This window comes from Trachemys scripta, chromosome 4, assembly GCF_013100865.1.
Source record: "Trachemys scripta elegans isolate TJP31775 chromosome 4, CAS_Tse_1.0, whole genome shotgun sequence".
Taxonomy (NCBI): Eukaryota; Metazoa; Chordata; order Testudines; family Emydidae; genus Trachemys; species Trachemys scripta.
The window spans coordinates 127961840-127989359 of record NC_048301.1 but is presented as its reverse complement, the minus strand read 5'-3'; the positions used below and the strand labels follow the sequence as shown (position 1 = coordinate 127989359).

The 27520-nt window shown below is 43.1% G+C and overlaps 1 protein-coding gene across 6 annotated transcripts in view; it reads right to left on the bottom strand.

Moving 5' to 3' along the window:
* ANKS1A (ankyrin repeat and sterile alpha motif domain containing 1A) overlaps positions 1–27520 on the bottom strand; it is a 156981-nt gene that overhangs the window by 102700 nt on the left and 26761 nt on the right. For 4 of the 6 annotated variants that reach the window (XM_034767433.1, XM_034767432.1, XM_034767437.1 and 1 more), the window contains exons 2-4: positions 9168–9248; positions 7557–7713; positions 5676–5738 (exon numbers count right to left, since the gene is read on the bottom strand). In XM_034767433.1, coding sequence (XP_034623324.1) covers positions 5676–5738; positions 7557–7713; positions 9168–9248 — 301 coding nt within the window. The remainder of the gene's footprint in view (positions 1–5675; positions 5739–7556; positions 7714–9167; positions 9249–27520) is intronic. The other 2 variants (XM_034767434.1, XM_034767439.1) reach the window with 1 other exon arrangement.

The following is a 27520-nucleotide window of genomic DNA, read 5'->3' as shown; positions in this document are numbered from 1 at the left end:
TGTATGATATACACAGAGGTATTTCTGTTTAAGAACATTCAAGTACTTACTAGTGTCTGCTTTGACGCAAAACTTATTACAAACTTGTGCTTTCTCTGCTGCTTTCATAGCAGTTCTGTGGCACAAAATTGTAATTTTAGCTATACTTCCCTTTTTAAAAATGGATAGCTATCTGTCTAGCTAGATTTCATTGCATATGAATTTCATTACAAAATGTTTCCATTTTGCTTTTTTGTGAATTGTGTTTTGTGGATTACGATTTGCAGAGGAATGTCTCAATATTTTGCACCATTTGCCATTGAAATAAGCTGTGAACTGGTCGGGATCTACACGTGCTTTAATCCTACTAATGTGTTAAATCACAATCTAGAGATTACAAAACTCATGCATGCAAACTCCCATTGGTTTTTATCTGGTATTTGACTGCATCATTTTTCAGCCACGTGAAATGCATAAGGAAAGTAGGGAGCTGTGGAGACAGCCTCTACAGTCATGACTCACTTATAAAAACAAACAGAACAAGGAAGTGAGAAGCCTCAACAGCCACATGCAGAAATAAGCAACATTTAGAAGAGAAATGTGTGGGAGATGCAGGGTCTCACTATTAGAGTACAAGTTTAACAGAGTCTAACAGCACAGGCTAAGCAGCCATAAAGAAAAAGTGAGCACAGGGGAGCCAGATCAGTGAATGCAAAGTGAAGAGGACATAAGATACACGTAAGGAAGGGGAAGAGACTGAATTGCTAACAGAACATTTAGCACCCCTTATCCGTACATCTCAAAGCATTTACCATGGTTGGTAAGTAGCATTAGCCTCATTTTACAGATGGTGAAAACAGCAGTGCATAGGTGACATGCTCCAGGTCACACAGCAATTCCATGTCCGAGCCAGGACTCAAACCCAGAAGTCCTGGGGGCAAGTTATATGTCCTATCCACTGGACCATATAAAAGGGCCTGTCACTTCTAGTTTACTATTTGGAATCCAACCCATCTCAGTAATAACTGAACAACTTCTCCATGACAGTGAAATGAGTTTAGTGGGTCTCAGAAGGCAAGTGCCCACATCACACAAACATTAAGTAATCTTCCCAATCTCTGCAGAACGGTGCGGAGACGGTTATAATCACTCCTAGAGCGGATTTCTCCCAGCAGGCGCAATGGTGGGACAGTGTGCGCTGAAAACTCTCATTGCCAGAGACAGCATGAGCACAGAAAATTTCCACCATTAGGGTAGGGTTACCATTCGTCCGGATTTACCCGGACATGTCCTCCTTTTTGTGTTAAAAATAGCGTCCAGGGGGGAATTTGTAAATCACTAAAAATGTCCGGGATTTCCCCCCCATGCAGAGCGAGGCGCGGCTGGGAGGGCTGCAGGAAAGTCAGCTGCTTGCATAGGACTCTGGCTGCCAGAGCCCTTCCCCCGCAGCTTGCCAGGCTGGACTCCGGGCAGGGACCGGGTTGTGTGTTGCGCTGAGGAGCGCAGCCACATGTCCAGCTCCGCACAGAGCCCAACACCATGTTCTGAGCGGCAGGGTAAGGGGGCCAGGGAGATTTTGGAGGGGGCAGTCAAGAGACAGGGGGGGGGGTCGGGAGTTCGGGGGGGGCTTTTTGAGGGGGGTGGAGAAGGTTTTGGGCAGTCAGGGTACAGGTAGGGGGTAGGGTCCTGGGGGGCAGTTTGGGGGGGGTCTTAGGAGGGGGCAGTTAGGGGACAAGGAACAGGGAGACTTAGGTAGGGGGTGGGGTTCTGGAGGGCAGTTAGGAGCAGGGGTCCCAGGAGGGGGCAGTCAGGGGACAAGGAGCGGGGGGGAGGGTTGGGGGTTCTCAGGGGGGCGGGAAGTGGGAGGGGCGGGGCTCCTCCCGTCCTCTTTTTTGCTTGCTGAAATATGGTAACCCTACATTAGGGCTGCCAGCCTAGAACCTGTCACCCGCACAAAATTCACACCCTTCAAATAGATCCACACAGCACAGCGTGCATACAGAAGTACATGCCTGTTGAAGGAGTGTTTCAGAGATATTAGAAAATTATTTAATGCTAAGTATTCCATAGGTTCTCTACCTTCAGATGGCAATCAGATCCAAAGAGGCAGAGGTCGCAACTCCCTTTCCTTATGGCGAGATGGGAGGAGGCTCTGAAACTATGGATGGGACCCCAAAGCTTTTTCCTTTTCTAACATGGGGTCGCAGGATGAAACAGACTGTACTAACAGTATCTAAACCAAGTCTTTCTCCACCATTGAATGAGAGCCAGAAGCACCTATGAACTCATTTGGATAGATGCTCATTGTCTCAGCAGCAGACATGGGTCTCCACTCCTACTAGTGGAAATGGGGGCTCACTATCCAGGTTTTCCATTGTACATGCACTCACTTGGACTTTTGAGCCTAGGTTGTAGAGCACATATTACCCAGCATTGCATTTACCCTGAAATCACTTCCCTTATGTTAATAATGGAAGGTTATCTAGGGTAAAAAACACACACACAGCAACCAACACCAAACATACAAATCAGAAACCCACAAATGCACTGTGAGCAACAGAGAAATGGACAAGAACTGGGAAAGCTATGAACACCCAACAGCCAAGGCAAGCACTGGAGCTACTCCGGGGAGAGGAGACTCACCTCCATCCCCAAAATCACCACCCCAAACGAGGCTGGGGAATGACAGACGAGCAGACCCCCAGGTTACTCTGTGGTGGGAGAGAAAACTCCTTCCGAGGAGCCAGAGACAGTGAGACTTCATGTTTCAGACTTATTAGTCAAAGACAGATAAGAACAATGGAGTCCTTAAGGAAGATCCAGGGACAGCACTCCTGTAGCAATCCCACCACCACCCCTCTTCACAGCAGTTGCGAATGGGGAGTTGGGAAGCAGAAGAGGGGGGAAATCCTCAGCTTACGCATCAGTCTCTGGAGCTAGTAGGTGTCTGGTAAATTTTTCCAACGCTGGTAACTACGTACCTACCTACCATACTCCTTACCAAACCTGAATCCTATGCTTTTCACATACACAACACTTTGCATTGGAGCATTCAATGCTAGCATTTCAACACACCTTCCAATGATTTTCTGAGTTTCCTCTCCTCACACATTATGTTGGGCTTTGTTGCTTTGTGCATTTCTAAGAAAAGTGCTCTCAGCCTACAAAACCCTGCGAAAACCCTCCATGCTCCTAGTACTTCACGCACTCCCTGAAATAAATTCTGAAACACACAGCTGTCCCTCTAGCTGTGATTGCAGTCCCTGGCATCCCAAGATGAAAGAAGAAATACTTGTTGAGCAACACCCAGGCTACTTCTCCACTAAGCAGCGTGCCATAACATGCTGATATAACAGGGTAAGGAAGTAGCCAGAAGCTGCGGTATCAGTTACAGCATCACCATTCCACAGAACAGTCCACACTCCCTGTGCACTCCCACATAGAACTCCCAGTAATGCTAATAGGAACTCCATGCAGGAAACAGGACTGAACGGATTCTCCCATTCCTATAGGTGCCCAACACAAACATTTCAGAAAAAGGATCCCCAGTTGTCTGACAATCTATCGGGTGGGTTCACTGTCCAGTTTGATTTTCCGACTGCAGGTGGCATGCTTCCACTTTTATCAGCGGCCCATGCAGATTTTATAGCACACATTAAATTCCATCTCCATTATTTGTTTGTTTCCAGAGACCAATTAAAAAGACAACTTGTGTGGCATAGCTTATTTTTCCTTTAACTGCAGGACTGTTAGCTTTTCTACTCTGGTTTTGGTTAACTGGTCAGTTTCTTCACAGGAGTTAGCCAAATTAAAGGAAGCAACACATGACAAAAACAAAGATAGCACTCCCTCATCATCTCCCTAACTTAATTAGGCCACTTGTTATACATAGCTTCCTCAGCTCTGGAATGGCCTATAATCAGGTCATCTACAGCAGACATTGCAGGGACCATCTGCTCACCAAGGCTTCTGGGAAGGAAGAGGCATGGTAAGGGCTGATATGAGTTGGTTTGGATTTAATCTTTGGTTGGTTATTTCTGGCTTTGGCATAGGGGAAAAGCAGCTGGCATTTGTAGTTATTCCTATACAAACGATGAGTTTGCTAATTGTCAGGGTGCCTAGAGCTTGAGCATAGGCATCTTTTTTTAAACATGTCAGAAGCACCCAAGTCTTATTTTTGAAAGGGACAGAGGCTCCTAAGTCACACTGACTTCCAATGACGCTTAGGCCCCTAGGTCCTTTAGTCACTTCTGAAAGTGAGCTTAGGTGCTTTTGAAAATGTTATCCTAAATAAAATGCAGTTCTCTTTTTAACGTATGGTCAGTGCACCAGGAGCCCAAGGAAAGTCTTTTAAAAATACCCTTTATGAAAACAAACAAGTCCACAAGATACGACTAACTTAACATCTCTAGAGGTAGTTTAGCTCAGTAGCACTTTATTGCCGTACTTCATTCACAAGAAACTGACAAACTCCCATATTATTTTACAAAGCTCCTTTTAACACATTAAATTCCCCTAGTCTTAGTATGTTTCTCCACAGAAGAGACTTGTTGCTGTAAAATTCCACCTTTTAAAAAAATTGAGAAAATGTGATCTTCAGTTAAACATTTTTATTCAAAAAGAGGTATGCACTGGAGTTTATTTCCTGTAACAGATATCTGCTAATACAATCACCCAACTTCCCATTAGCTGGTAAGCCCAAGAACTCTGCCTGTGTAGGGTACTGCAGATCAAGCACAGTTGAACTTTTAAGTAAACTTTGAAGAGCTAAACTCTGCCATGGCTGGCTGGCTCCAGAAGAGTAGTCCGGAAGCCATCCTGGTGTGATAGCTGGAAACAGAAGCATCTCATGATAAATCAGCAGGCTATTATATCATCACTTGCCTGAAGCCTGGCTATAAATAAAACTCAATTAAACACGGCAGGTGTCTGAGCAAAACACTACTGTCTATCCACTGGCAGACAGAACAAATGACCTTAGAAACTTTTTCATCTGCTTCAGTGCATGATAAGTTCTTATTTTTGTGCCCTTTTTTGGATCAAGAATTGCTGAAAGCAGAGAGAAAAACCAACAGGCAAAAACACAGGGACAGAAGACTAGGGATAAAGAGCCAGACACAAAACACAAGGACTCAACACCAAAACGAGAGACTGATGCAACAAGCAAAACGGGAGGTCTTAGGCAGTACAGACATTACTGCCCCCTGCCACCAAAAGCATTAGCTATCCATTTAGAAAACGAGCAGAATGTTGTCACTACAAAGATTTGTCATTCACTCTGAAAACCCCATGAAGAAAATGCAGCCATCTTTAAGCAGGAAAACAAACAAACAAACCATTCTTTCAATTTCTGCTCAGTAACAATAATTTGAGCATGTGAAACAAAATCTGAAGCATTTTAATTAAATTGTTACCTTTTGGAAGTTATCCAACCAAATTAAGCAAATTGACCATCACCATGAATCTTATACGTTTAAGTATTGAAGGAGCCCATGAAAGCAGGGAAGAAATTTCCCTAAATCTCTCTAGAACTGGCTTAAAAAGAAACCCACAAATAAATGGTTGCATTTTACTGTTCCTCAAGTGGCTGGAAACCAAGCAGGCATCATCAGCCAACTGGATGACAATGCATCTGGATGCATGAGAGTGCAGCTTGGAGTAATGATGCAGTGAAATCCTGACAGCGAAGTACACACCTTGGCATTGATATAGGGGTCAAAAGGGCCGTACTTTTTGAGTTCTTTGATCTCAAGAGTATTCTACAAAAAGGAGAGGAAAAAAGAAAAATGTGACAATGAAATGGGTGAGATACAGCAACAAAGCAATGGGTGACTCTGAAAGGGTGGGGATGACAACACAGCATCTCATTCCAGTCGTAAACCGTTAACCACACCGATCATTTCAGCTGGTAGATTGCATAATTTGAACCACTGTGCACATCATTTACAAATCTTTAAAACATAAAATGTGCAGGCTATTTAATGGGCTTCATTCATTTATAAAGGTTCCCACTCAAGACCAAACATTAATGAAACATTACCTTGAAGAATTGCACTCAACTCCATCTTCTGCATAGGCTTCTTCCATACCTGTCCTACTCTAACCTCAGATAACAGACCCACTAAGACTTACATGATCACTTGGTTGACTCCATCACAGATGGATTGTAAACAGATTTAAGAAGCATACTAAACTGTTTACAACCAATTTATTTAAACAGAACAGATTGGCTGCCTGCAGCTGTACTGCGGGTCACTACTAGGCCTGGAGCTGAAACGTGATTGACAAACATAACATAATCAAAGACATTTTAAATGTGCACACTTAACTATCCTTACTTAACTGCAGAGTGGTAATAATTAGCACTGACAGCAGTTTTCATCTTCATGGTGCTTTACAAACTACTAATTCAGCCTTAGAATGGCCTTGTGAAACAAGAAACTCCATTTTACATACGAGGAACTGAGAATTTAAGCATCTTGTGCAAGGTGTCAAAGGGAGTATGTATCAGAGCCAAGTTTAGAACTCCAGAATTCCTGAGTTCTAGTCCTTTTCCCAACCACTAGGGAACACCCCATAACAGGGGAGGTTTATTGATAGTCTGACTGGTACTAAAGAACACATTTGCCTCCCAGTCTGCAAATAGGAAGACATTACTTAATAACAGGCTGCTTCCTTATCCAAATGCTTAGATACAGGGCAAAATCATAGAATAATAAAATCATAGGACTGGAAGGGAACTCGTGAGGTCTTCTAGTCCAGTCCCCTGCACTCAAAGCATGACTAAGTATTGAGTTTTTATCCAGCAGCCACCTGTCTGAATGAGTGGACATGCATTTCACACGTGCTCTTATTTGTGTCAGAGATGCATGGAGAAGACACTGACAGGCTTTCATGGGAAAGCTACACAGGGAAGTTAGCACTCCAAGATGAGAAGATAGCACAGAATAACAGATTGATACAAGCTAAGCCAACCTGCATCCCACTCAAAGACCAGGGTGCAGAAAGAAAGGAGGCTGTATTACTTGATCTTCTCATCCAATTGAGAGGATTGCTCTTTAGGATCAAGTTAAAGTTCTCTATTTGGGGTAGAGGCAGGCCATATGCTTTAAAAAACCCACACAATTAGTCAAGTGGGCACAAGTGCTAAAAAATCAGAGCAGCTAGGAGTGTGGGGCCAAACAAAGACTTAAAGCTGCTTTGATTGGTTCCCAACAGAAAGAGCCAATATAGCCTTTAACAGTACTAGCAATCTTCATTTAATCATCCAGCAACTGGAGAGGAAATAAATAGCCAGTGTTTGTTTTGAAAACCCAGTAGGAGAGCAGAAGATCACTTCCCAGACACTCTGTGGTTGATCGACTGCTCACTTTCACACCCCAACCACTCTAGATTTGATTATTTAACCCATCAGAATTAGAGCACCACACCAAGAAACAGTGTTTCCAACAATCACATCCATCCATTTCCAAATTGCTCAGCACCTTATGTCATGCAGCTGACACATTCCTTTCCACCCTAGGAGTACAAATCTGCTGGTACATTAAAGACCAATAGGAGGAGGAAGATATTCAGACCTGTTCATTCACTTTAGTGTGGGAGGGTCCCTGATGGATGAGAAGTTTTACTATCTCTGCGTCTCCTTTCCAGGCTGCCAAGTGAAGAGGGTAACAACCTTTGCAGTCTGCCACATTGGTTAGCGCATCGTTCCTCAGCAGAACTTCCACCACATCCCTGGAAAATAAGGATGGCTATGAGTCTCCAAAATACTCAGTCGCAACAGAACTGAAAAGGATACTGTTTAGCAGTCTGCACCCAAAAAGTTTAGGCTGCTCAAAAATAGTGGTTTGCAAACACAACACACAAAACCACACCAAAAAAAACACACCCCAAATCTGAACAATCATTTCTTTTTATCAAAATGAAAGTTGTGTGGATTTAAAAACTCCCAGAAGGTGTTGCCCAAGAATTTTAGACATGTAGGGCTGGAAGGGACCTCAAGAGGTCATTAGTCCATCCCCCTGTGCTGATTAAATATACCTAGACCATCCCTGACAGGTGTTTGTCTAACCTGATTTTAAAATCTTCTAACGATGGAAATTCTACAATCTCCCCAGGTAACCTGTTCCAGTGCATAACTATCCTTAAGTGTTAGAACGTTTTCCTAATACCTAGGATTGAGGTTAAATCTCCCTTGCTGCAAATTAAGCCAACTGTTTCTTGTCCTATCCTCCGTGGACATGGAGAACAACTGATCAACATCCTCTTTATAACAACTCGTTATCTGAAGACTGGTATCTCCCCTCAGCCTTCTCTTTGCTAGAATAAATATGCCAATTCTTTGAACCTTTCCACGTCAGTCATACTTTCTAAACTTCTGATCATTTTGGTCACTCTGGTGGAAACCTGTTCTTCAGACATGCCGCACAGCTATGCAATGTGAGTCGCACCAGTGTCAATTTGTTGCATTGGTGTAAGTCACTTCTTTACACCTGCACTGGTGGTGTGTATGACTGAGTCTGTCTCAGTGCAAAAAACCTATTGGAGGCAAGCTCCTAGGGTCATGGTACAAACCAAGCAAAACTGAGGAAAAAAAAGCTTTGAGGCAAAAAGTGAGGTTTTTAAGGCTATTTAAGTTTCAGTACATCATCTTGTCACTGTTCACTACTAGCCAAGATTCTACACATGTACTGAAGACTGTAGAAAAACTGCATGTTATTGTATTGTATTTAAGAAAATGTGATCAAGTAATTGGAGACAGCAACATATGCACATCGGGGCAGCGTTAATACACATCCCAGTAGAATCCTACTGGTGTGTCTGTTCCTGGAGAGGTCGTCTTCTGGATGAGTTACACAACAAGAAGTGTTCGTCACTTGTGGTTATTAAAGATGAAAGTGAGTTTGAGATAGCCCAAGCATCCTAGCCAAATTTTAAATCTGATTAATTGAATTCTGCAAAAACATGCCCCTACAATTTCACCGCAATATGGTGTTGTTCTCTTCTTGTCCTGAAGGTGGTATCGTATTGCACCAACGCCCTGTTCTATCTCCGAGGCAGCTGCATTATACTTGTGAATGAGGGAATTCTATAGCGCTCTCTTTCTCTCCCCCCATATTTATTTTTTATGGATAGTAAAGCACTTGGGCATCCTTTAAGGTAAGAGGCACTATAGTAAAATTGCTTACTTGTGGCCATTCAAAGCAGCATGGTGCAGCGGAGTGTATCCAGTACTGTCAACACAGTTCACATTTGGTCCCCTCCAGATGCTGCAAGATAAAAAACTCAAACAGTAAGTCATGTACCAAATTTAGAGGCAGCCAGCTGGCAAGGAAAGGTTTCTGCAGAGTTCTTATGTTAAGTCTGTTATTTCAAATCAAGCCATAATAATGGACTGGCAGCTGCAATTAACTGCAGCAAGGCAGAGAACAGATATTGCACAATGCTATGTTAAACAAGGGTAACAAATGTCACAAGGCACAACAGAGTCATTAAGCAGACTCACTACTCAGCATTCCTCCCAAAGATCTGAGTTCTTAAGCCAGAGATTTGCTATTCCCTCACCAATGAATATTCTACAAGGCTTCTCAACAGTACTTTAGTTCATTAAGAAGTTTTAAAGGAACATCAGTGGCAAATGTCTATCTAAAAATTAACACAAGAACAGGTTCAACACCCCACACCATCAACCCACCACTAATCCTCTCCCTTCTCTGAAGGATTTTCATCAGCTGGGGGTCCCTTTTCTCAATGGTAAAAAACATTAAAGAATATGTAACTGAGATCGGTAATGGGATACAGAGCCTTTCATCTCTAGATCACTTATGCAAGTCCACTCTGAGTCAGTGGTGACCAAAAATCATCTCTGTCTGACAGCTGTTAGTGGGTCTGTGTGAAACAAGTAGGTGGTCTCAGAGCAGTTCCAAGAACTGGCCTGCCTTGTTGGCAGACTGAGACCAAGAATTTAATAGGCCATGGAGAATTAATCTTCTTTTACTCCTTAGGCCTGGTCTACACNTCAGTTTAAAGACAACATTGGATTATTTTTATTAAAGAATAAAACAAGTTTATTTAACTACAAAGAGAGAGATTTTGAGTACAAGTATAAGGCATTAAAGCCAGAAATGGTTACAAGAGAAATAAAGATAAAACGCTTTCTAAACTTAAACTAGACTTGGTTCAAGGTGAAATTCTTACCACGTTTTCCCAGACACGGGGCTGACCAAATTTCAGGTCAGGCTCTGTTCCCAAATTCCATAGTCTGTTTCTTTTGTCTTCTTAGGTGGAAAAGAGAGAGATGGATTGGGAGAGACCACTCAGGGTGTTTTTGCCCCTCTTTGTTATAGTTCAGTCACCCTTTGAAATTGCATTTTCCTGAGGGTTACACCTATATAAAGTTCATTCCTGCTGCGAGGATGGAGACAAAACGTGTGATGGTGAAAGACATTCCTGCTGTTGTCTGCTAAGGCCTGCTCTACACTGGGGGACTGGGGGAGGAGGGTGTTGATGTAAGATACGCAACTTCAGCTACGGGAATACCGTAGCTGAAGTAGACATATCGTATTCTGACTTGCCTCCCATCCTCACGGCGCGGGATCGATGGCTGCGGCTCCCCTGTCAACTCCGCTACCACTGCTTGCTCCGGTGGAGTTCCGGAGTCGACGGGGAGTGCGTTCGGGGATCGATATATCTCTTAACGAGACATGATATATCGATCCCGATAAATCGATCGCTACCCGCCAATATGGCGGGTAGTCTGGACGTACCCTTAGAAGCGGCCCATCTAGAACAGGATTGAAACATACTGACGCAGCCAGGGGAGAGAGCATGTGGGCAGGAAGTGGGCGCTAACCTTTCCCATGCTGTAGTAGTTAAAGGAACTCAATCTCTAGGGCTGCCATGTCCGGCAGCTTTCACCAGCACTTGAACCTGCTTTTAAAAAGATAGGATGAATACATTTGAAATCAGACATGCTTCCAAAGAAAGCTGTAGACTTCCATCTCTGAGTGTGCCTTCTTTTATAAGCCCCTTTTTGCCGCACACTGGCCTGTTTTGAAACGGATGCATTCGAAAGTACAGTAGGAGTAATTAAATGAGCTCAGAAAGGTCCCAGCTCCCACAGGTATTTTTGTTTTGCTTTTTTAAAGAGAAGCAGGACTGATGCTTAGTTGCCCTCCTCCACTCCACAATTGCACTGTCTTAAAATAAGAGTGAACTGTTGCTGTTTATGAACTAGGGCTGACAATTTCATTTCCTCTACAGCATGTAATCACTATGGCTCATGATACGATACACAGACAACCCGAGCAGTCATTAGGTTTTCTAAAATAACAGTCATTACTCGAGGGCCCCTCGCCAGAAAAATGCCACACCACACACACTGTATCAACTCAGCAGAAAAGAGCTGGGGTAAAACAGGAAGGGCATCAAACCAATAGGAATCCTATGTAGACCAAGTAGGAACTCAAACTTAAACCCAACTATTTACTTCCCTCTTTCTGACAAACATGTTCAAAAACTTAAGTTGGCCTCCCCAACCACAAAATGTGTCACTGAAGTTCATTCCCACCAAGAGAATCCACATGATCTAGTGGTTGGACTGTTATAAAAAGCTTTTCAGACATAGATAAAGGGCAATAAGCAGTATAGAGAAAAAATGACCAAGGGCACTGGGGGCAAGAAATCTACCTTGTACAAAGACAATATGGGTCCTCTACTTAAAGGCCATATCCAAATACATCCCTATCCAATAAACTGCATAGTCCTCAATATCTACCTCAGAAGAAAGACAAGATGAGCTGATAGGGATAGAATATAAATCCTTCGACTGTATACCTCATTGACGACTGGAAGGCAAGAATATTGTCTTCCCTTTTCGTGGCCCATACTGTCTTCCCCCTCAGAGTACACTTAGGGACAGTGCATAAGATGATCTGGTCCCCAGAAAAAAATTGTTCCTAGAACTGTACAATGCATTCCACCCTTAGAGGGACTGGCTTAGGGGCCTGAAAGTCCAGACTTCTTAGGACCAAATACAGAGACGAGGTAGAGTGCTCTAGTGCAGTGGTTCTCAATCATGGATACACCAGGAGGACTGCAGTGCCCTAGAGGGGGGAGGGGGTCATGGGACAGGTATAGTGGCATCGTAAGTGCAAGCTAGAATTAGGGAGTGGCAAGCAGGACAACTGCCCAGGACCCTGCAAAGCTAAGTTACATGTTTCAGCCCTGCTGCCTGGGGCTCAAGCTTCAGACAAGGCTCACAAGTATCACACTGAAATGCAAGTACAATATTTATATTATATGGTAAAAATGAGAAAGTCAGCAATTTTTCAGTACTAGTGTGCTGTGACACGTCTGTATTTTTAGGTCTGATTTTGTAAGCAAGAAGTTTTTAACGGAGGTGAACTTTGAGTACACACGACAAATCAGACTCCTAAAAGGGCTTTAGTAATCTGGAAAGGTTGAGAACCACTGCTCTAGTGGACTAAGTCTGGAGCTGGGAGTCAAGAAGGTATGGGTGATTCATCCCAGATCTGCTGTTAATTCACCGATCTTGAATTTTGCTAAAGTACAAGCAATGAAATTTGCACCATACAAGACCAGTATCAGGGCACTCTACTGTGGAGCATATGTAATCTAGAAGACATGGTGAGATCTACAGGAAGGATTCCGGCCTTTCTTGCCTTTAGTGCACAGATAGTATTTTCACCCGCCCTCATGTAGTACTTCTTCCAGTCCCCCAGTTTCCTGCAGCACAGAATGAATGAAAATGAAGTGGTCACTGAATGTGTACAGTACTGCAGACGCTGCTAGCATCATTTGAGAAGCAGGGTTAAAGCCCTGGCTGTGCACTTTTATGACATCTTCGAGTCAGCTCAGAGACAGAATAAACTACAGGCCAGAATCCAGGAAGTGCCCTCCCACTTTCAGCTGCCATGAAGCCGGGGTTGGATTTAGTCAATTCTAGAGCTCTGTGGTTTCCATTTGGCAATGGGCTCATGGAGTGTGGTTACCCAGCCAATTTATTGCTGTATTTACAGTGGCAATTAATGGTTAAAATTATGGCAGAGCAACTTGTTTTTAGTCTGGGCAAGGTTAAAAATGTGTCTGCATATCCCCTTTCACAGATTGTGTTAAAATTTGCTCTGATTTTGGTCAGGTTACTATTTGACATAAGGAAAGGAAATCAGAGGGGTATAGATTCACGCTGTGTACATGCACACACAGCGCCCAATGCCTGCAGTTAACCACCATCAACACTGGGCACCTATGGTATCATTCATATGAAGATTTCAAATTACTTTATGAAGTGGATAATTTTTATTATCCCCATCTAAAAGATGGGGAAAGTGGAAACTGTAAATCAAACAACTTGCCCAAGGTCACAGCAGTATAGGAATAGCATACTTAACCCGGAAGAAAAATCTCAGAGCTCTGAAGCAGCCACACTTCCGATATCGGAGTGTAAATCTTTTACAGATGCAGAGACCGCTTTTCTTACTAGGAAAACAGGGAAGAGGGCAAGACTTTGAATGTGGAGATGGAGTATTTCCACCAGGAAGGCTTGGCTTGTTCTCATTATGAGGAAGTCTGGCTGTTGCAGGAGTCTTTATGCTAGGATTTTGCTTTTTAAAAAGCAATAAAAGGTGCCTAGAGTCTGCAACAAGTGACTTTTTATTCTTACTAATGGAAAGAAATAAACCCACACTAGCCCACCTTGGTCAAAAAAGGTCAACTCATCCCAAGGCCTAGAATGAAGTAGGGATCAAAAAGAGACTGAGAAACATTTATCTTTAGATGTTGGGATTGTGCCAGAAGTAAATCAGTCTTCTCTTCCCTTTACTCCATCTTCAGCTCCTCCTCATAGTTAAAATTGCCATATAATTCTTAAGCCTTACTAGAAACCAAATCTTTGTGTATTAAGAAAGGATCAGTGCATGGCACTTGACACAAACTAAGATACTGAGATTTTTCTTATCAGATCTAGACACAGTAAAGTGACTACATACTATGGGCTGCAGAGACCAAACTTTGAGAGGACATTGGGATGGGAGTATTTCTTTGTGGAAGACATGCCTTTTCCTCGGAGATCTGTTTGCAGTATCTGACACAGTTACAGAAGAGGAACAATCTCAGTGACACCTCACACCTTATCTGTAGAAAGAGTGGTATGTCTACACTACAAATTAAAACCTGCAGTGCCAAGTCTCAGAGTCCAGGTCAATTAATTCAGGAGGCTCGGGCTGCAGAGCTAAAAATAGCAGTGTAGACATTTGCACTCAGGCTGGAGCCTGGCCTCCAAGACCCACCCCCCTCGCCTGCGTTCAGAAGCTGGGGGCTTCAGCCCAAGCAGTAAAGTCTACAGTGATATTTTTAGCCCTGCAACTCCAGCCTTAGCCAACTGAGCTGGGCTCTTAGACTCAGCCCCCCACAGGTTTTTCTTTGCAGCATAGACATACCCACTGACAGAACTGTTGCAAGGAACACCATCCTTTGACTGTACCACTGAGGGAGCTTACGGCGCTGATACTAAGGGGTTAAAGTTAAGTATTACAAAGTCAAGACTGATTGTCAAGTGGTTGTGGACAGAAAGCCGGAGTGGGAAAGGAAGCATGCAGTTGTCATAGGAGGTTCAGATAAAGTTTTAATTAACTGGCAACTGTTAGAGTGCTTAGAAATTTGGTGTAGTTAGAAAACAGAGGCCTTGACAAGTGACAGAAGAAAGTTATTACATATTGGGAAAGAGTTACAAGCTACAGAGTAACCTATTGGTCACGTCCATTGATATAAAGAACACACAAACGCACCCATCCAGTAACAATCTCTCAAATGGGGATTTGACACCCTCAGAGTCTGAAAGGACTTACCAAGAGGCTTCAAAGTTTCAGAGAGAGATAAAGAGAGAGAACACTTATATGAAGATTTCTCTGTTACAGAGTTCAACCCCATCCAACATTGCTAAACAATTCTTGCCAGGGCTGGCTTTTATCCCTCGATCTGAAAGATGGTTCTGTAGAGTCATTTTCTTTTTAGTAGCCTCTCATGCAATCTGGTAGTGTTCTGAGTAGCAGGACTGGATTATAGCTTTTTTTTTCTTAATTGCCAGAAAATACACCCCTAGTCCTCCCGGCAAAGGATTAATTCTCCTCTGCAGCAAGTTGACATTTTACAAAAGCACCAAACACCAGCCCTGAAGTAAAGTCCCCTAGGACCTTAACTCTCACATTCGGAAGACCGGAAGGGGATGTAATTTTGATGACGACCCAAAGCTTCTGCATCATGGAAACAGAACCAGTGCAGACCTTTGGTGCCAAGCAGTTTGAAAGCCATTGCACTAACAGAGATAAATACTTGGAGTGTGCAGTCACTGAGAAGCCCAGAACAACAGAATAGAACAGGTTTGCATTGCTCTGTACTTGTGTTCAGTGTCAGAAGGTGGATGATTCTTATATCATATTGGAGATGGTACTGCTCCCATAAGCATTTTGAAATTTTTAAGCTCCGACTTTGGACTCATTAGTACCCAAGTGACATTCATTGTCAAACCCTGTTCAGCCAACACCATCTTTTTAACAGGTTTGTTTTACTGGGGACAGAGGATGAAGAAATGATAGCGCATAACTCCTCCTCATTTCAAGAGGCATTTTAGAACACATACGGCAGTTAAAAAAAAATCCGACATTAAAAGCCCATTCATTAAGTTGGTTTTACATGGTGAAGACACGAAGAACCTATGGGAAATCAGAACAGTGTCTGAGGGGCTCGTTCTCCTTTCATGGAAACTCAGCTGTACAGTGACTTCTGCCTTCTATCACTGACCTTTGACTGTGAAAAGGTACAGCAAGATCTGGGCCCACTTCTCCAAAGAGAAAGCATAACAGCCAACAGCATACAGACAGGAATGAAACAAGGGGAATAACTGACTGCATGTAGCAGGTCACCTTCAAAGCACTGTCTACCTTTCAGGGGCATCACCCCCATTTTTATAGATGGGGAAAACTGGAAGAGTAGCATTAAAATTAGTTGCCCAAGGAAATCAGAACTGGGACTAAAATTCATGAAGTCCTACCTCTAATAATACTATGCCCTGCCCTCAGTAAGCTAGCAGAGAGTTGACCAGTGTAGAAGTCGGTACACCTGAGTTCTATTCCTGACTCTGCTGGAGAGCACTGGGAAAGCTGCTTAAAGCACAATGCCTCAGTTTCCAAATCTGTAAACTGGAGATAAAAATATTAAGATACTTTGATATCTACAGTGCACACAGTTATACTCTTACCTATTGAAACGATGATGGAAAGAAACAGTGTCCACTGTATGAAGTGTTACATGCCAACATTGTTATTAAGCTATTTCCCTGATTAAAGAAAAACAAAACAGCATTTGTATAAATAGAATAATCTGTGCCTCACAGGGTTGAGAGAATCATGCAATACAAGTTTCCAATAATTTTCAGACAGCTAAAAGAGCACAGAAGGTTTGAAGCAGATCTGACTAGCTTTCTGTGAATGGATTGGTTTTTCCTAGCCTTATTTCAAAAAGGCTTTTGGATTTATAATATTAGTCTTTGTTCTGAAGATGCCAACTTCCCAGCCACAATAATCTGGGTCTCATCTCCCATTTCTTCACATCAGCTAATGAAGAATTTTACATGTTTTTGATATCCATATTTAATGCATTTAAAAAGGCAGAACACTATGGAAATAAGGCAAGTCCTAAAAGTTACAACATCCACCTACTCTTCATACACATTTTTCTATTCTGCTTCTCTTGCTTCAGCAAGTGCCATGGGCCCTTGGCCTTTTATAACTTCCCATTGGGGAAAATAACTGAATAAGGCACCTTGCTTTAGAACACAATAAACCCCTCATTTATTTTTTTAAACAAACCCTATTTTGCCTCCCTGCCTCCCCATCTACTTTTCTCTGCCCAGAGTAACTAATCAGAAAATCATCCAGGAGTGCTGTGCTCGGATCAAGACAAAAATACTAAACACTACTTTCCAAAAGCAAGTAACAGAAGAGTCACCAATAGGTAACCTGGAATCTCATTTATTATTCATATTAAAGGAGCATCTGGAAATCCCAACCAAGATTGGAATTACATTGTCCTAGGCACTGTACAGACAGCATAAGGCAGTTCTCCTGCCTTGAAGAATTTGTGTTATAAATATTTGAGACAAAGGTGCTAGAAGTAGAATTATCCCTACTTTACAGGTGGGGAACTGAGGAATAGTGTGAGTAAGTGACTCATTCAAGGTCACAGAGGATGCCTAGCAGCTGGCAATTAAACCCATATGTTCTGAAACCTCATTCAGTGCCTCAACTACAAGCTCAAGTCATGAGATAATAGTTGTTAGAATTGGAGACTTACTAGCTCACCACCCATTGTTCTCAAAGTGCAGAATACAGAGTTAATACACAGAATTAAATATTACTTCCTCAAGACACTAGATCTTAGCTATTCTAATGCAAGACCATCCTCACCTTTTTTGTATTTGCCATACATACACAGGCACGGAACATGAACACAACGTATCTCAGCAAATGCCTGGCACTTTTACAGTGATTTATATTTTCAAAGCATGCTATAAACATTTCTTAACAATGCTGTGAGGTAGGTCATTATGCCTATTTTACAGATAAGAAATCTTGGAAAATAAACATATGGCAAACTGGGAGTACAACCTCTGACTCCAAGCCCTGTGCTTTAACTGAGAGACAATGCTGTCAAAGGGACAGACATCTTAAACAGAAGGAGTCCATGTTGCCTTCTGTACCTTTGGGGGTGGGGGAGAGAAGAGGATTATTGGAACACATTTTTCCAGCAACCTAACAGAGTTCAAACAGACAAATTATTATAAAGCTTGGCTTTAGCGTTTTACAACTGAAGTGCCTTATCAATTATGAAAACAAATTTCAACATACTATATAAGAGGTGTGTGGCCATTTAATCCAAAGCATAATTATATAATGCATTGCCGAGTGTACAGGCATTTTAAATGCACGCATTAAGTGTCACTTAACATTCCAATCTTGTACGGGAAGCATTTGGTGCGTATGTTCTCCCACTAACATTCGTGCCTTAATTTTACCAGACGAGAAACATCCAATAACTCATTTCTTTAGCATTTCAAACATCACAATATCGCCAAGCATTTTACAAAGTACAATAGCTGGCAGCTAACAGGGACCCAATATGGAAGACCTTTGTCAAAAAGTCATGTTATTTTGATGGTGGACTATTGTTTAGATCAAAAATCTCTTCTTCCTTCTTGTGGGATGCAAGAGGCTGTAAAGCCAACTTGCTGTGTTTGAATGGGTGTGGAAGGGTGATACAGGAAGGTGACCACAGAGGATGCAGTGGAGGAATGTGTGAAGTGATCTACATTTATGCTGTACATGTCCAGAACATAAGCTCAGGACTTTAATAAATAAATAAATAAATACACACTAGCAGCAGATCTGGAAGCTACCAAGGATCTCTGAAGGGCCATCCCCAGCCAGCTGGTTTGATTTAAGACGTACACAATTAAAGGAAGCAGGAGCTAGATCACAGAGCATTCCCAAAATTGTCAGGAATGCTTTCTGAAGCCTTAGGTATTCCAGGCACTAAGCTCTCTGGCTCAGGATCAGCATTTACCCCGTATGAGAACAAACATGAAAGGACAGGTTTAGGAGTTCAGTCAGATGACAAGGGGCAGAAGACAGACTATAGCAGCCTTGGATCTACTACTTCCAGTCACTACCTGCAAGCCACCCATTCTCCCAAGTCACAAAATGTGACCTGAAAGGACACTATGAGAATACGATGCCACTTCTATTCTCTCATGCCAGCTGAGGATCCAGGCAGCTATCAGATGTGCTCTATGCTACCTACTGGTTGACTTGTTGCTATTTGGGGCCCTAGACACCAAATTTCTTGTCCTAGTCCTCTCACAGTGAAAGCACTATCACTTTCTGAGGCTCAGACATTGGAGATTGAACTTCATCTCAAAGCTGGCCACACAATACATGTTGCTCCCTGAAAAGGGTGGATGTAGGAATGCATCTTCAATAGTATCCACCAATTGATACCCTAAATTCAGCATTCACTGCATCAGTCCAAGGGGAAAAAAACAAAACCATCCAGTGACAAGACCTATTAAGATGCAGGAAGGAGCAATATATCTGGCAGATAGAAAAGCAGCACCTTTACTCTATGTCCTTCATGGTGAGATCCTGACAGATGGCAATTCATGGCAGCTGCATGTACAAATGGGACAGAGACAATTTGTGACTGCACAAATACGGAATACCTCATCAACATTGCCAACAATCATATCCAGGTGGTATCTCTGTCATCCACTCTGCCACTGGAAGCAAATAACTCAACTTAGACTTGGATATCTAACATTGCTGTGTCTAAGCCATACAAAACCAGTTGTTCCTGGAATCAAATTGCCCACAGTGATATATGCAAGTTTGCAGTTGCACAGATTTGAGGAAGTGGCAGAACACACTGATTATTGCAAACAACATGCAGAATAATAGTTTTATATTATCAGTGCTCAATTACTTACACAGTGCTTCCCCCCACCCCAAGGGCTTCAGAGCCCTTCATACGCTATGAAAACATGCACTACTAAAATGCAGCCACTTCTGGTTGGAGGGTAGCAGACAGGTGCTCAACTAGCACACAGCACATTGCACAGGAACGGGAGAGAGGAAAGTTGGCAGTACCTATAATGAAAACCACATTGGGATCTTTAACTATGTGCTCAGCACAGATGTTAAAGTGCTATGTAAAAGAGAGAGAGTCAACTGCAAGAAGAGACAAACTGACTGTCCTAGGATTTGAACGCATGGTTCTAGGAAATCTGGATATTTCAACTTGATAGTTAAGCCACCCCCTCCAGTTGGTACTCATTGAGCAGTGATTAGTGGTCACCAGACAAACATTCAAAATTAAGATAGGTGCACACAATAAATGTATAGGTATTTACTAACTGCAGTATTTGAAAAGTACATACATAATATTGAGTGAGGTCTTTCCAAAAAATATGAACAAAGTGTGTCCCACATACTGGAGGAGAGGGGGGGTACTGAATTAAAACTTTAACCATGGGGAACATACAAGTGATTTCTGTGGGGTCTAGATTTCTACCCAGTCAGCACTTCCTGTATTCATCAGATGAAGTTTAAATTTCATGGCTCCGAAATTAAATGGTGCGTGTCAGTCTGGGCAAAGCAGGACCGGTTAATCTGAGGAGAAACTAATCCACACACAGGAGACCGCAGAACAACAACAAGAAATAAATGGACCCGAAGAGCAGGCCGTAACAATCAGATTGCACCCTTTCTCCCCACACCAGAAAGGTATGCCCAACCTGTTGGGGAGTGCCTGGGTATGGGCAGGCATTCACAGAGACAGTGCAAGGAGTATCTGACTGGTATTGTCAGCTAAAGCCAGCAGGTGAAGACATGCTGGAAGCGGTTTCCCCTACTTTAATTGCATTCTGCTATTTTCAGGAAATTCCTTTCAAGTGCAGGGAAAGGAGAAAGATTTACTAGTGCAAATCTTTTCCAAAAGCCCCTTGGTAAACAGAAATCTTGAAAACTAAGCAATGGTAGCCTGTAAAAAAACAAAACAAAAAAAAAACCCACACACACCACTCTCTTACATTGCTTGAACAGGTATTGTCCTCACCAAGAGGAGGATCCTTGATTTATGAACAACAAGGATGGAAAGAGTTTGTTCATTTAATAGAGAGATCTTTTTAACAAGCAGCTTTCTACTGCATTACTGTTTTTGGTACTCAGGAAGTGTTTCCCCTCACCCTGCCTTAGAAAGCCGTATCTACTGACAAAAGCCTTTAAGTGGGCAGTTTTGTAGATCTGTTAGCTTCTGATGGGTAGTTCTGGGACACTCAATGCAGGTTTCCATACAATCCATACCTGAACTACCCAGTAGTATTTAATAACCCTGCTTCCAATGGACCTATTTGTTTTGATATAGTTTAGAATTAAGGTTCTACTGAAGATATGCCCATCATGGCCAAGCAATCAGACCCATCAACAGAATGCTTCACAGGACAAGCAGATCCTCTCCAGGCAATCTGAGAAACGCCTTTAATTCCTCTGGGGATAAGACTTCAACACTACCATCAGGCCTCCAGGTTCAGGCAACTCCTTTAGACACAATCCTAGTGTTTTCCTGCAAGTCCTTTATGTTGGGCTGACCCGAGAGAGTTTTAACTCAAAACGGAGAGACAATTATGGCTCTAGGAAACAGAGGCCTAAATTCTGACGGCAGCTGCCTCTCAGGCTTGGTCTACACTACCCCCCTAATTCGAACTAAGGTACGCAACTTCAGCTACGTGAATAACGTAGCTGAAGTTCGAAGTACCTTAGTTCGAATTAGTTCGAACTTACCTTGGTCCACACTCGGCAGGCAGGCTCCCCCGTCGACTCCGCGGTACTCCTCTCGGCGAGCTGGAGTACCGCAGTCGACGGCGAGCACTTCCGGGTTCGACTTATCACGTCCAGACTAGACGCGATAAGTCGAACCCAGAAGTTCGATTTCCAGCCGTCGAACTACCGGGTAAGTGTAGCCAAGGCCTCAGGGGAGTGGGGGAGAAGCAAGCAGTAAAGTTTATCAGCAGCAAGTCTTAATTCCACATCAACTATCTTTAAAGCAAATAACTATTTGAGACTTCCTGGCAGCCAAACTTGGGAGAAGAACTGTTAAATATAGGAGGAAAAAAGGCAAAAATTCTATTTGCATATTAAACAGGAAAACCCAGCGATATTTAAGAAAAACACCTCAGAGCATTAGAGCAAGTGACCCAGCTCAACTCCTTCTGAGAAAGGAAACCAGAATGGATGAAAAGGAGAAATCTGAGAGTAGCTTTATGCGGTTACTATAACCAGGAAAAAATTGGGGTGAGCTCGTACAGAAAAAACACAATTTTTTTTTTAATCTAAGATGTCAATACGGAGAATTATTTCTCTCTTTTTAAAAATCAAGCCAAAAGAAACAGGTTTTGCATAAATGAAAGTGAAGTTTGTTTCCAAGCCAAGTTGTCACCCAGCCCAGTTTCCACCACTGAGGCAAAACTTCCCTTTTAAGAGGCACCGATTCTCTCCTCTAGGAGTGGTGGGGGATATGTAGTCTGACAAACCACACAGAAGCAAATCAGCACTGAATTTGAAAATTAAGATTTGAGGCATGCGGATGGACACTTACTGAATTACTCAAGGAGAAGCCAGGGTGTTAATGCTCAGTTCTGAACACTGCTGGGCAATGACCAATCACACTGAGAAAGTTCAGGGATTCTGGGAGTGATTTGGTTCCTTTCTTCAGAGACCATTTCGACCAAGAAAGCGATTCTGCTCCGGTTTAATCACAAACCGCCCTCCCCCAACTGTTGTGCATATTTTAAATGTGCACATTGTAGTTAAGGAGATTCAAACCCTTGCAGATGGAATTAAAAGCATTTACTCTTGGAATTTTCCTCCTGTGCATGCCCTTTTTGCTTGAAGACAAAAAGTGATCAACTCCTAAACCTCCTACCTTCACATTAAATTCCAGTACATACAAAGCCCTGAGATATGTCTGACCCTCTGCAAGAAAACCATCCAGTGACTTTTTTCCAGAGTATAAAGAGGAGGGAGAGATGTGTTATGACTTGTTCCATTGGGGAATTTCAAGAGTTCCATTTTATCCTTCCTCAGCATTTAAGCCAGTCAAAAGGCTAAAATATTGCTTATAGTTTTAACCAACCCTCCGTTTCTCATTTAAGATACACATTTACTCCATCACTCTCACTCGTAGAGTGATTTACTTACAATGCTCCAGTGTCACAATATATCACTCTCAGTCAGCTTAAAAAACTTAATCCTATTGCACTTTAAGCGCAAGACACAGAATGGAAAGGAAACATTTGCATCTCCTACAAGGCAGGCACATGGGGCTGGTTTTAAGCAAAAGCAAGACAAGCAGCTGTCTGGGGCTCCTCCATCCCTGGCAACAGATGGGACAACCCCGCTACCAGATTCCTTCACCCCTCTGCTCCAGCATCAGGACTGAAAGCGTAGGGAACTCATTGCTCTAGCCTGAAATCTAAGGACCCACTCTTATTTGAGAGTCCATAAATTGCAAGGCCAATGCTGTATTTAGGCCTTGCCTACATGGGAGATTTATTTTGCCCTACCTTTAGTTTGTGCAAATTTAAAAGAGACCCAAGTCCACACAATGCAGTTCTTAAAGCATATTAGGTGGCCACCTAATACTGATCTATAATCTACTTCGAAAGTGGATTTAGTTAATTGGCGGTTGAATTAGTGTGGACTAATGCTCATAAGGACATATCTCTAGCTTCGCATTGACTTGACAGTGCTCCAATAGCCATCCCACACTGGTTTGCATTATGCCAGTACCAGACTGTGTTTACCTGTGCGCCCTCCACCACTCTGAGTTGTAATGCCCAATATGACCTCCCTGTTTAAATGCTGGTGCAAAGCCAGGATTGGTCCATTTGCTGTACAGAAACTATCATACAAGACATTCAAAGGGAACAAAAGCCAACACACCAGATGCAGTACCAGACAAAGTTGTCTGGCACAAGAGCATACCACACCACGAGTACCCAAGTATCCGATAGAGAGAGGAAGTCCCCCCATAGTACAGAGTATAGGGAAAGCAGGGGACTAAAGAAGATCCAGAGAGCTGAAATAAAGGTGTAGATTTGCAGCATGCCCTAAACCAGCCAATGAGCAATTCTGGCAACCTCAAGAAGAAATTCCATCAAAGACGATTACCCAAGACAGCCCTGCATGAACCTGATATTGAGGGTGGTTTCACCCAACTGGACCATAACTAACAAGCAGTAACCGGGGCAAAAGGCAATCTTCTCAAGGGCCTACGTTATTAATAGCTTTATACACTAGTAGACATGAAACTGATCTTTGACTCACTGGCAGGCAATTCAGCTATTTGTATTACAGTGACCACAACTGGTCCCACTGCGCAAAGACATAGCAAGACAATCCCTGCCCCAAAGACCTTCCAATCTCCAGGTCTAATTTCCCTTACAGAGCACTAACTCTGGACCAAGAAAGCTGACTGACCTATACAGGCTGCAACTACCTGCGTATCCAACACTAACACAGCTCAAGCAACTATACAAAGAGGGTAACTAACGTGCTTTAGAAAAGCCAACATTTTAACAAATGCAGCAATACTACATAACCAATCTTGCAGTAGTTGAACAATTTTGGCCCCTTGCTTTACAACACTGAGGAGTTTAAAGTACACCAGAATCACTTCCTCCACTATTGAAACACAGCCACCTCTGGACTGGAGCTCTTCAACAGCCTACATCAACTCTGCACAACAAATTAGAGCAGCAAAATTGTATCTAACTGAGGCATCAGCAAACAAGCTACAAGACCACAAAAGGTAGTGACCCATTACAAAATTTACTTTTCCTCAGCCTCCCGCCCCTACTCAATCGCAGACAAGGTTTCTGAGGATTATGCAGCCTGGACCACTGGTTTGAGAAATCTGACAATCATATGCTTAGCCACCAAGACTGCAGGTTTCTGCTACAAATGAACAAAATAAATAGGCTTTTTTCCTTCTAGATCTGCCAGCCCCAAGTTAAGTCCCCATTATGGAAAGGACAGCCCTGCTTTTATCAATGGCCCCTTGGCAGTAGAAATGCATTTCTCTCAACTTCATATGTGGGGGGTGGGGTGGGAGAGGGGAGGAGTCTGCTTTTACCTAGAGCATTAGGTAACAGAAGAGATGGCAAAGGATGGGGTCATTTGTGCACATTACGCTACATCAAAGAACAGCTCTGAGCAGAAGGCAAAATAAAAAGCCATAGGAAAACATCAGGCCTGCTTTGAGTGCACACATGGCTTTTTATTCCTAAAACCATTACAGCCACTCGCTCAGCAACCTGCTCACATTATTGGAGCATTTCCAGCTGATTAGACACAACGAAGCAGCTGAGTTCACACACTTCATGGGTGCTACACACTGATGTAGATTGCTGGGGGGATGGAAGAACACAAGCGCCACATCTAAACAGAGCTTCTCCAGGAAAGTGCAATAGATTCAAATCTCAGTGCAGATAAGGCCAAATGGTCAGCACTCAGCGACTAGTGCTGTACAGGGGCGTGCAACCTACTGGAGCCCTGCAATCACAGAGGAAAAGTCTGTGGAGCCAAAGACCCTATTAAGGATTTCCATGTGAATTTGCCTCCTCCAAGCAGCACCTCTTCAAGCTGCCCCACAAAGCAGCATGCTGGCAGGGCAGGGGTAGTGAGAGAAAGGGAAGATAGTTTTTAAATGGGGTTGCTTGTTGATGTTCCAGTCACAGGTCCTTGGATCCCACACTCCTTCAGCTCGCCAGTAGACTTATGTCTGGAGACTTCAACCCTTAAAACACTGCCAATTAAAGTCTCATGATTTAGCCAAAAGATGGAGGTGGAGGGAACACTGCTCAAGAAAGTGCTGAGGAGAGGGGAAAAGGAGAGGGAAGAAATCCTGGCTTCTGTATTTTAAAAAGGAGACAACTTCATCTAATGCACTGGAATGGAGTCAAGACAGTTTCACCTACTAACTCACTGTGTGACAAGCAATACTTTCAAACCTGAGTGCCTAAAATTTCAATACCAACTTTGGCTACTCAGCCCTTGTGGGAGGGGGCGGGACCACAAGCCATTCATTTAGGTGCCTAAACTTACGCACCCAAGTTTGAGAAGGCTGGCTTTATCCTTAATTTGGCAGATAAGGAAACAGGGTCACACTTTCCTACCTCACAGAGTTTGACCAACATTTGCAAAGTGCTTAGAGATCCTCAAAGAAGGGACACGGAGCTGTGAAGTTTTATTAGTACTGCAAGGAACTCTCCCATATTCCACTTAGCATCGGAATGGAGTGAAATTCTTCTGTGGGCACTACATAAACAGATGCACTGAGGAGTTCATATACAATACTCCAAAGCTGACAAATTCATAGGGCCTTCTTGATAACTGGAATTGGCACCATCAGTTAGGTCAATACTCCTGGCTCATCATTTGAATGAAACAAGTTTCCTGTTTCAGCTCTGCTGGGAGAAAGATGCATTTAAAGAAACAAATTGCATCAATATTAAAAAACAGCAGCATACTCTGCCCAAGTATCTCACTGGCAAGGTAAGTAGCAGAGATGCTCAACCTTGTCGCTATGATGCGATCAAAGGAAACAACAAACATATGTCAAGATGGCATGTTCTACCAGGCTCTGCTGAAGCAGGGATCTTTTGGTGAAAGGCTGCTCAAGTACCAAACCCAAACATCCTTGAAAGTATACGCAACACTACCTAAATCTTAACAAGGGCAGAGCCTTCTAAGGAAGGGCTCTCCTTAACTAGGATATTCAGCTTCATAGATACACCTATAGTTCCTCCCTGCCTTAACCAAAAACAGCACTGGTAACACTAAAACAGGGGTTCTCAAACTGGAGGTCAGAACACCTCAGGGGGTCACGAGCTGTCAACCTCCACCCCAAAGCCCACTTGCCTCCAGCATTTATAATGGTGTTAAATATATTAAAGAGGGTGTTTAATTTATATGGGGGGGGGGTTTGCACTCAGAGGCTTGCAATGTGAAAGGGGTCATCAGTAAAAAAGTTTGAGACCTACTGTGCTAAGGGCTTGTCTACATTGGCAACGTACAGCGCTGCAACTTTCTCGCTCAGGGGTGTGAAAAAACACCCACCCACCTCCCGAGCTCTGCAAGTTTCAGCGCTGTAACATGCCAGTATAGACAGTGCCTCCCGCTGGTAGCTGCACCCCTCGTGGAGGTGGTTTTTTAAGCTGTGCCGTGACTACACAAGCCATATTAAAGCGCTGCCACGGCAGCACTTTAACGTTGCCAGCGTAGACAAGCCCTAACTTTATCTACAGCCACCAAACTTGCACTGCACTGTCTGTTCCTCCCAATTTCTTTTTGGTGGGGGAATGGATGGTTACTTCCTTCTGCCATACAGAACTACATAACTTCAAAAGCTCAGCTAGACTATGGCTAGCAGCTACATAGCTGCCCCATGCTGTTTCTGTTGCTATCTACAGCTCATCTGTTCTATTCCCTCTTGGCAATTAGCAGCCACACCAAGGTGAAAGTTCAAGGGTAGCAACATTGCCAAACGGAAGTTGTGCAAAAATGCTGAAGCCTACAGATCAGCACATAAGCATGCTACCTAACTCATTACACCATTCATCTGCCCCAACCCGCCCCCCCACTCCCACCATCCCCAATCAAATGAAACTGATACACCAATTAAATGTCTTGGGATGGCAGAAAGCATGTCACACACAACTAGCTGCCTAGTCTGTGAAACAGACATGTTACTTGTCAGATAATGTCAACAATACTGAAAAAACAGTAGCTTGTTGACTTGTTTAAAAAAAATCCTACCAGAGACCTAATCCGATTCTCATAAGGCATTTTTGGTAAGAAACCTGGCATCCTCATTGCTTATCAGAAAAGTGACATTTTCACCACCTCTGAAA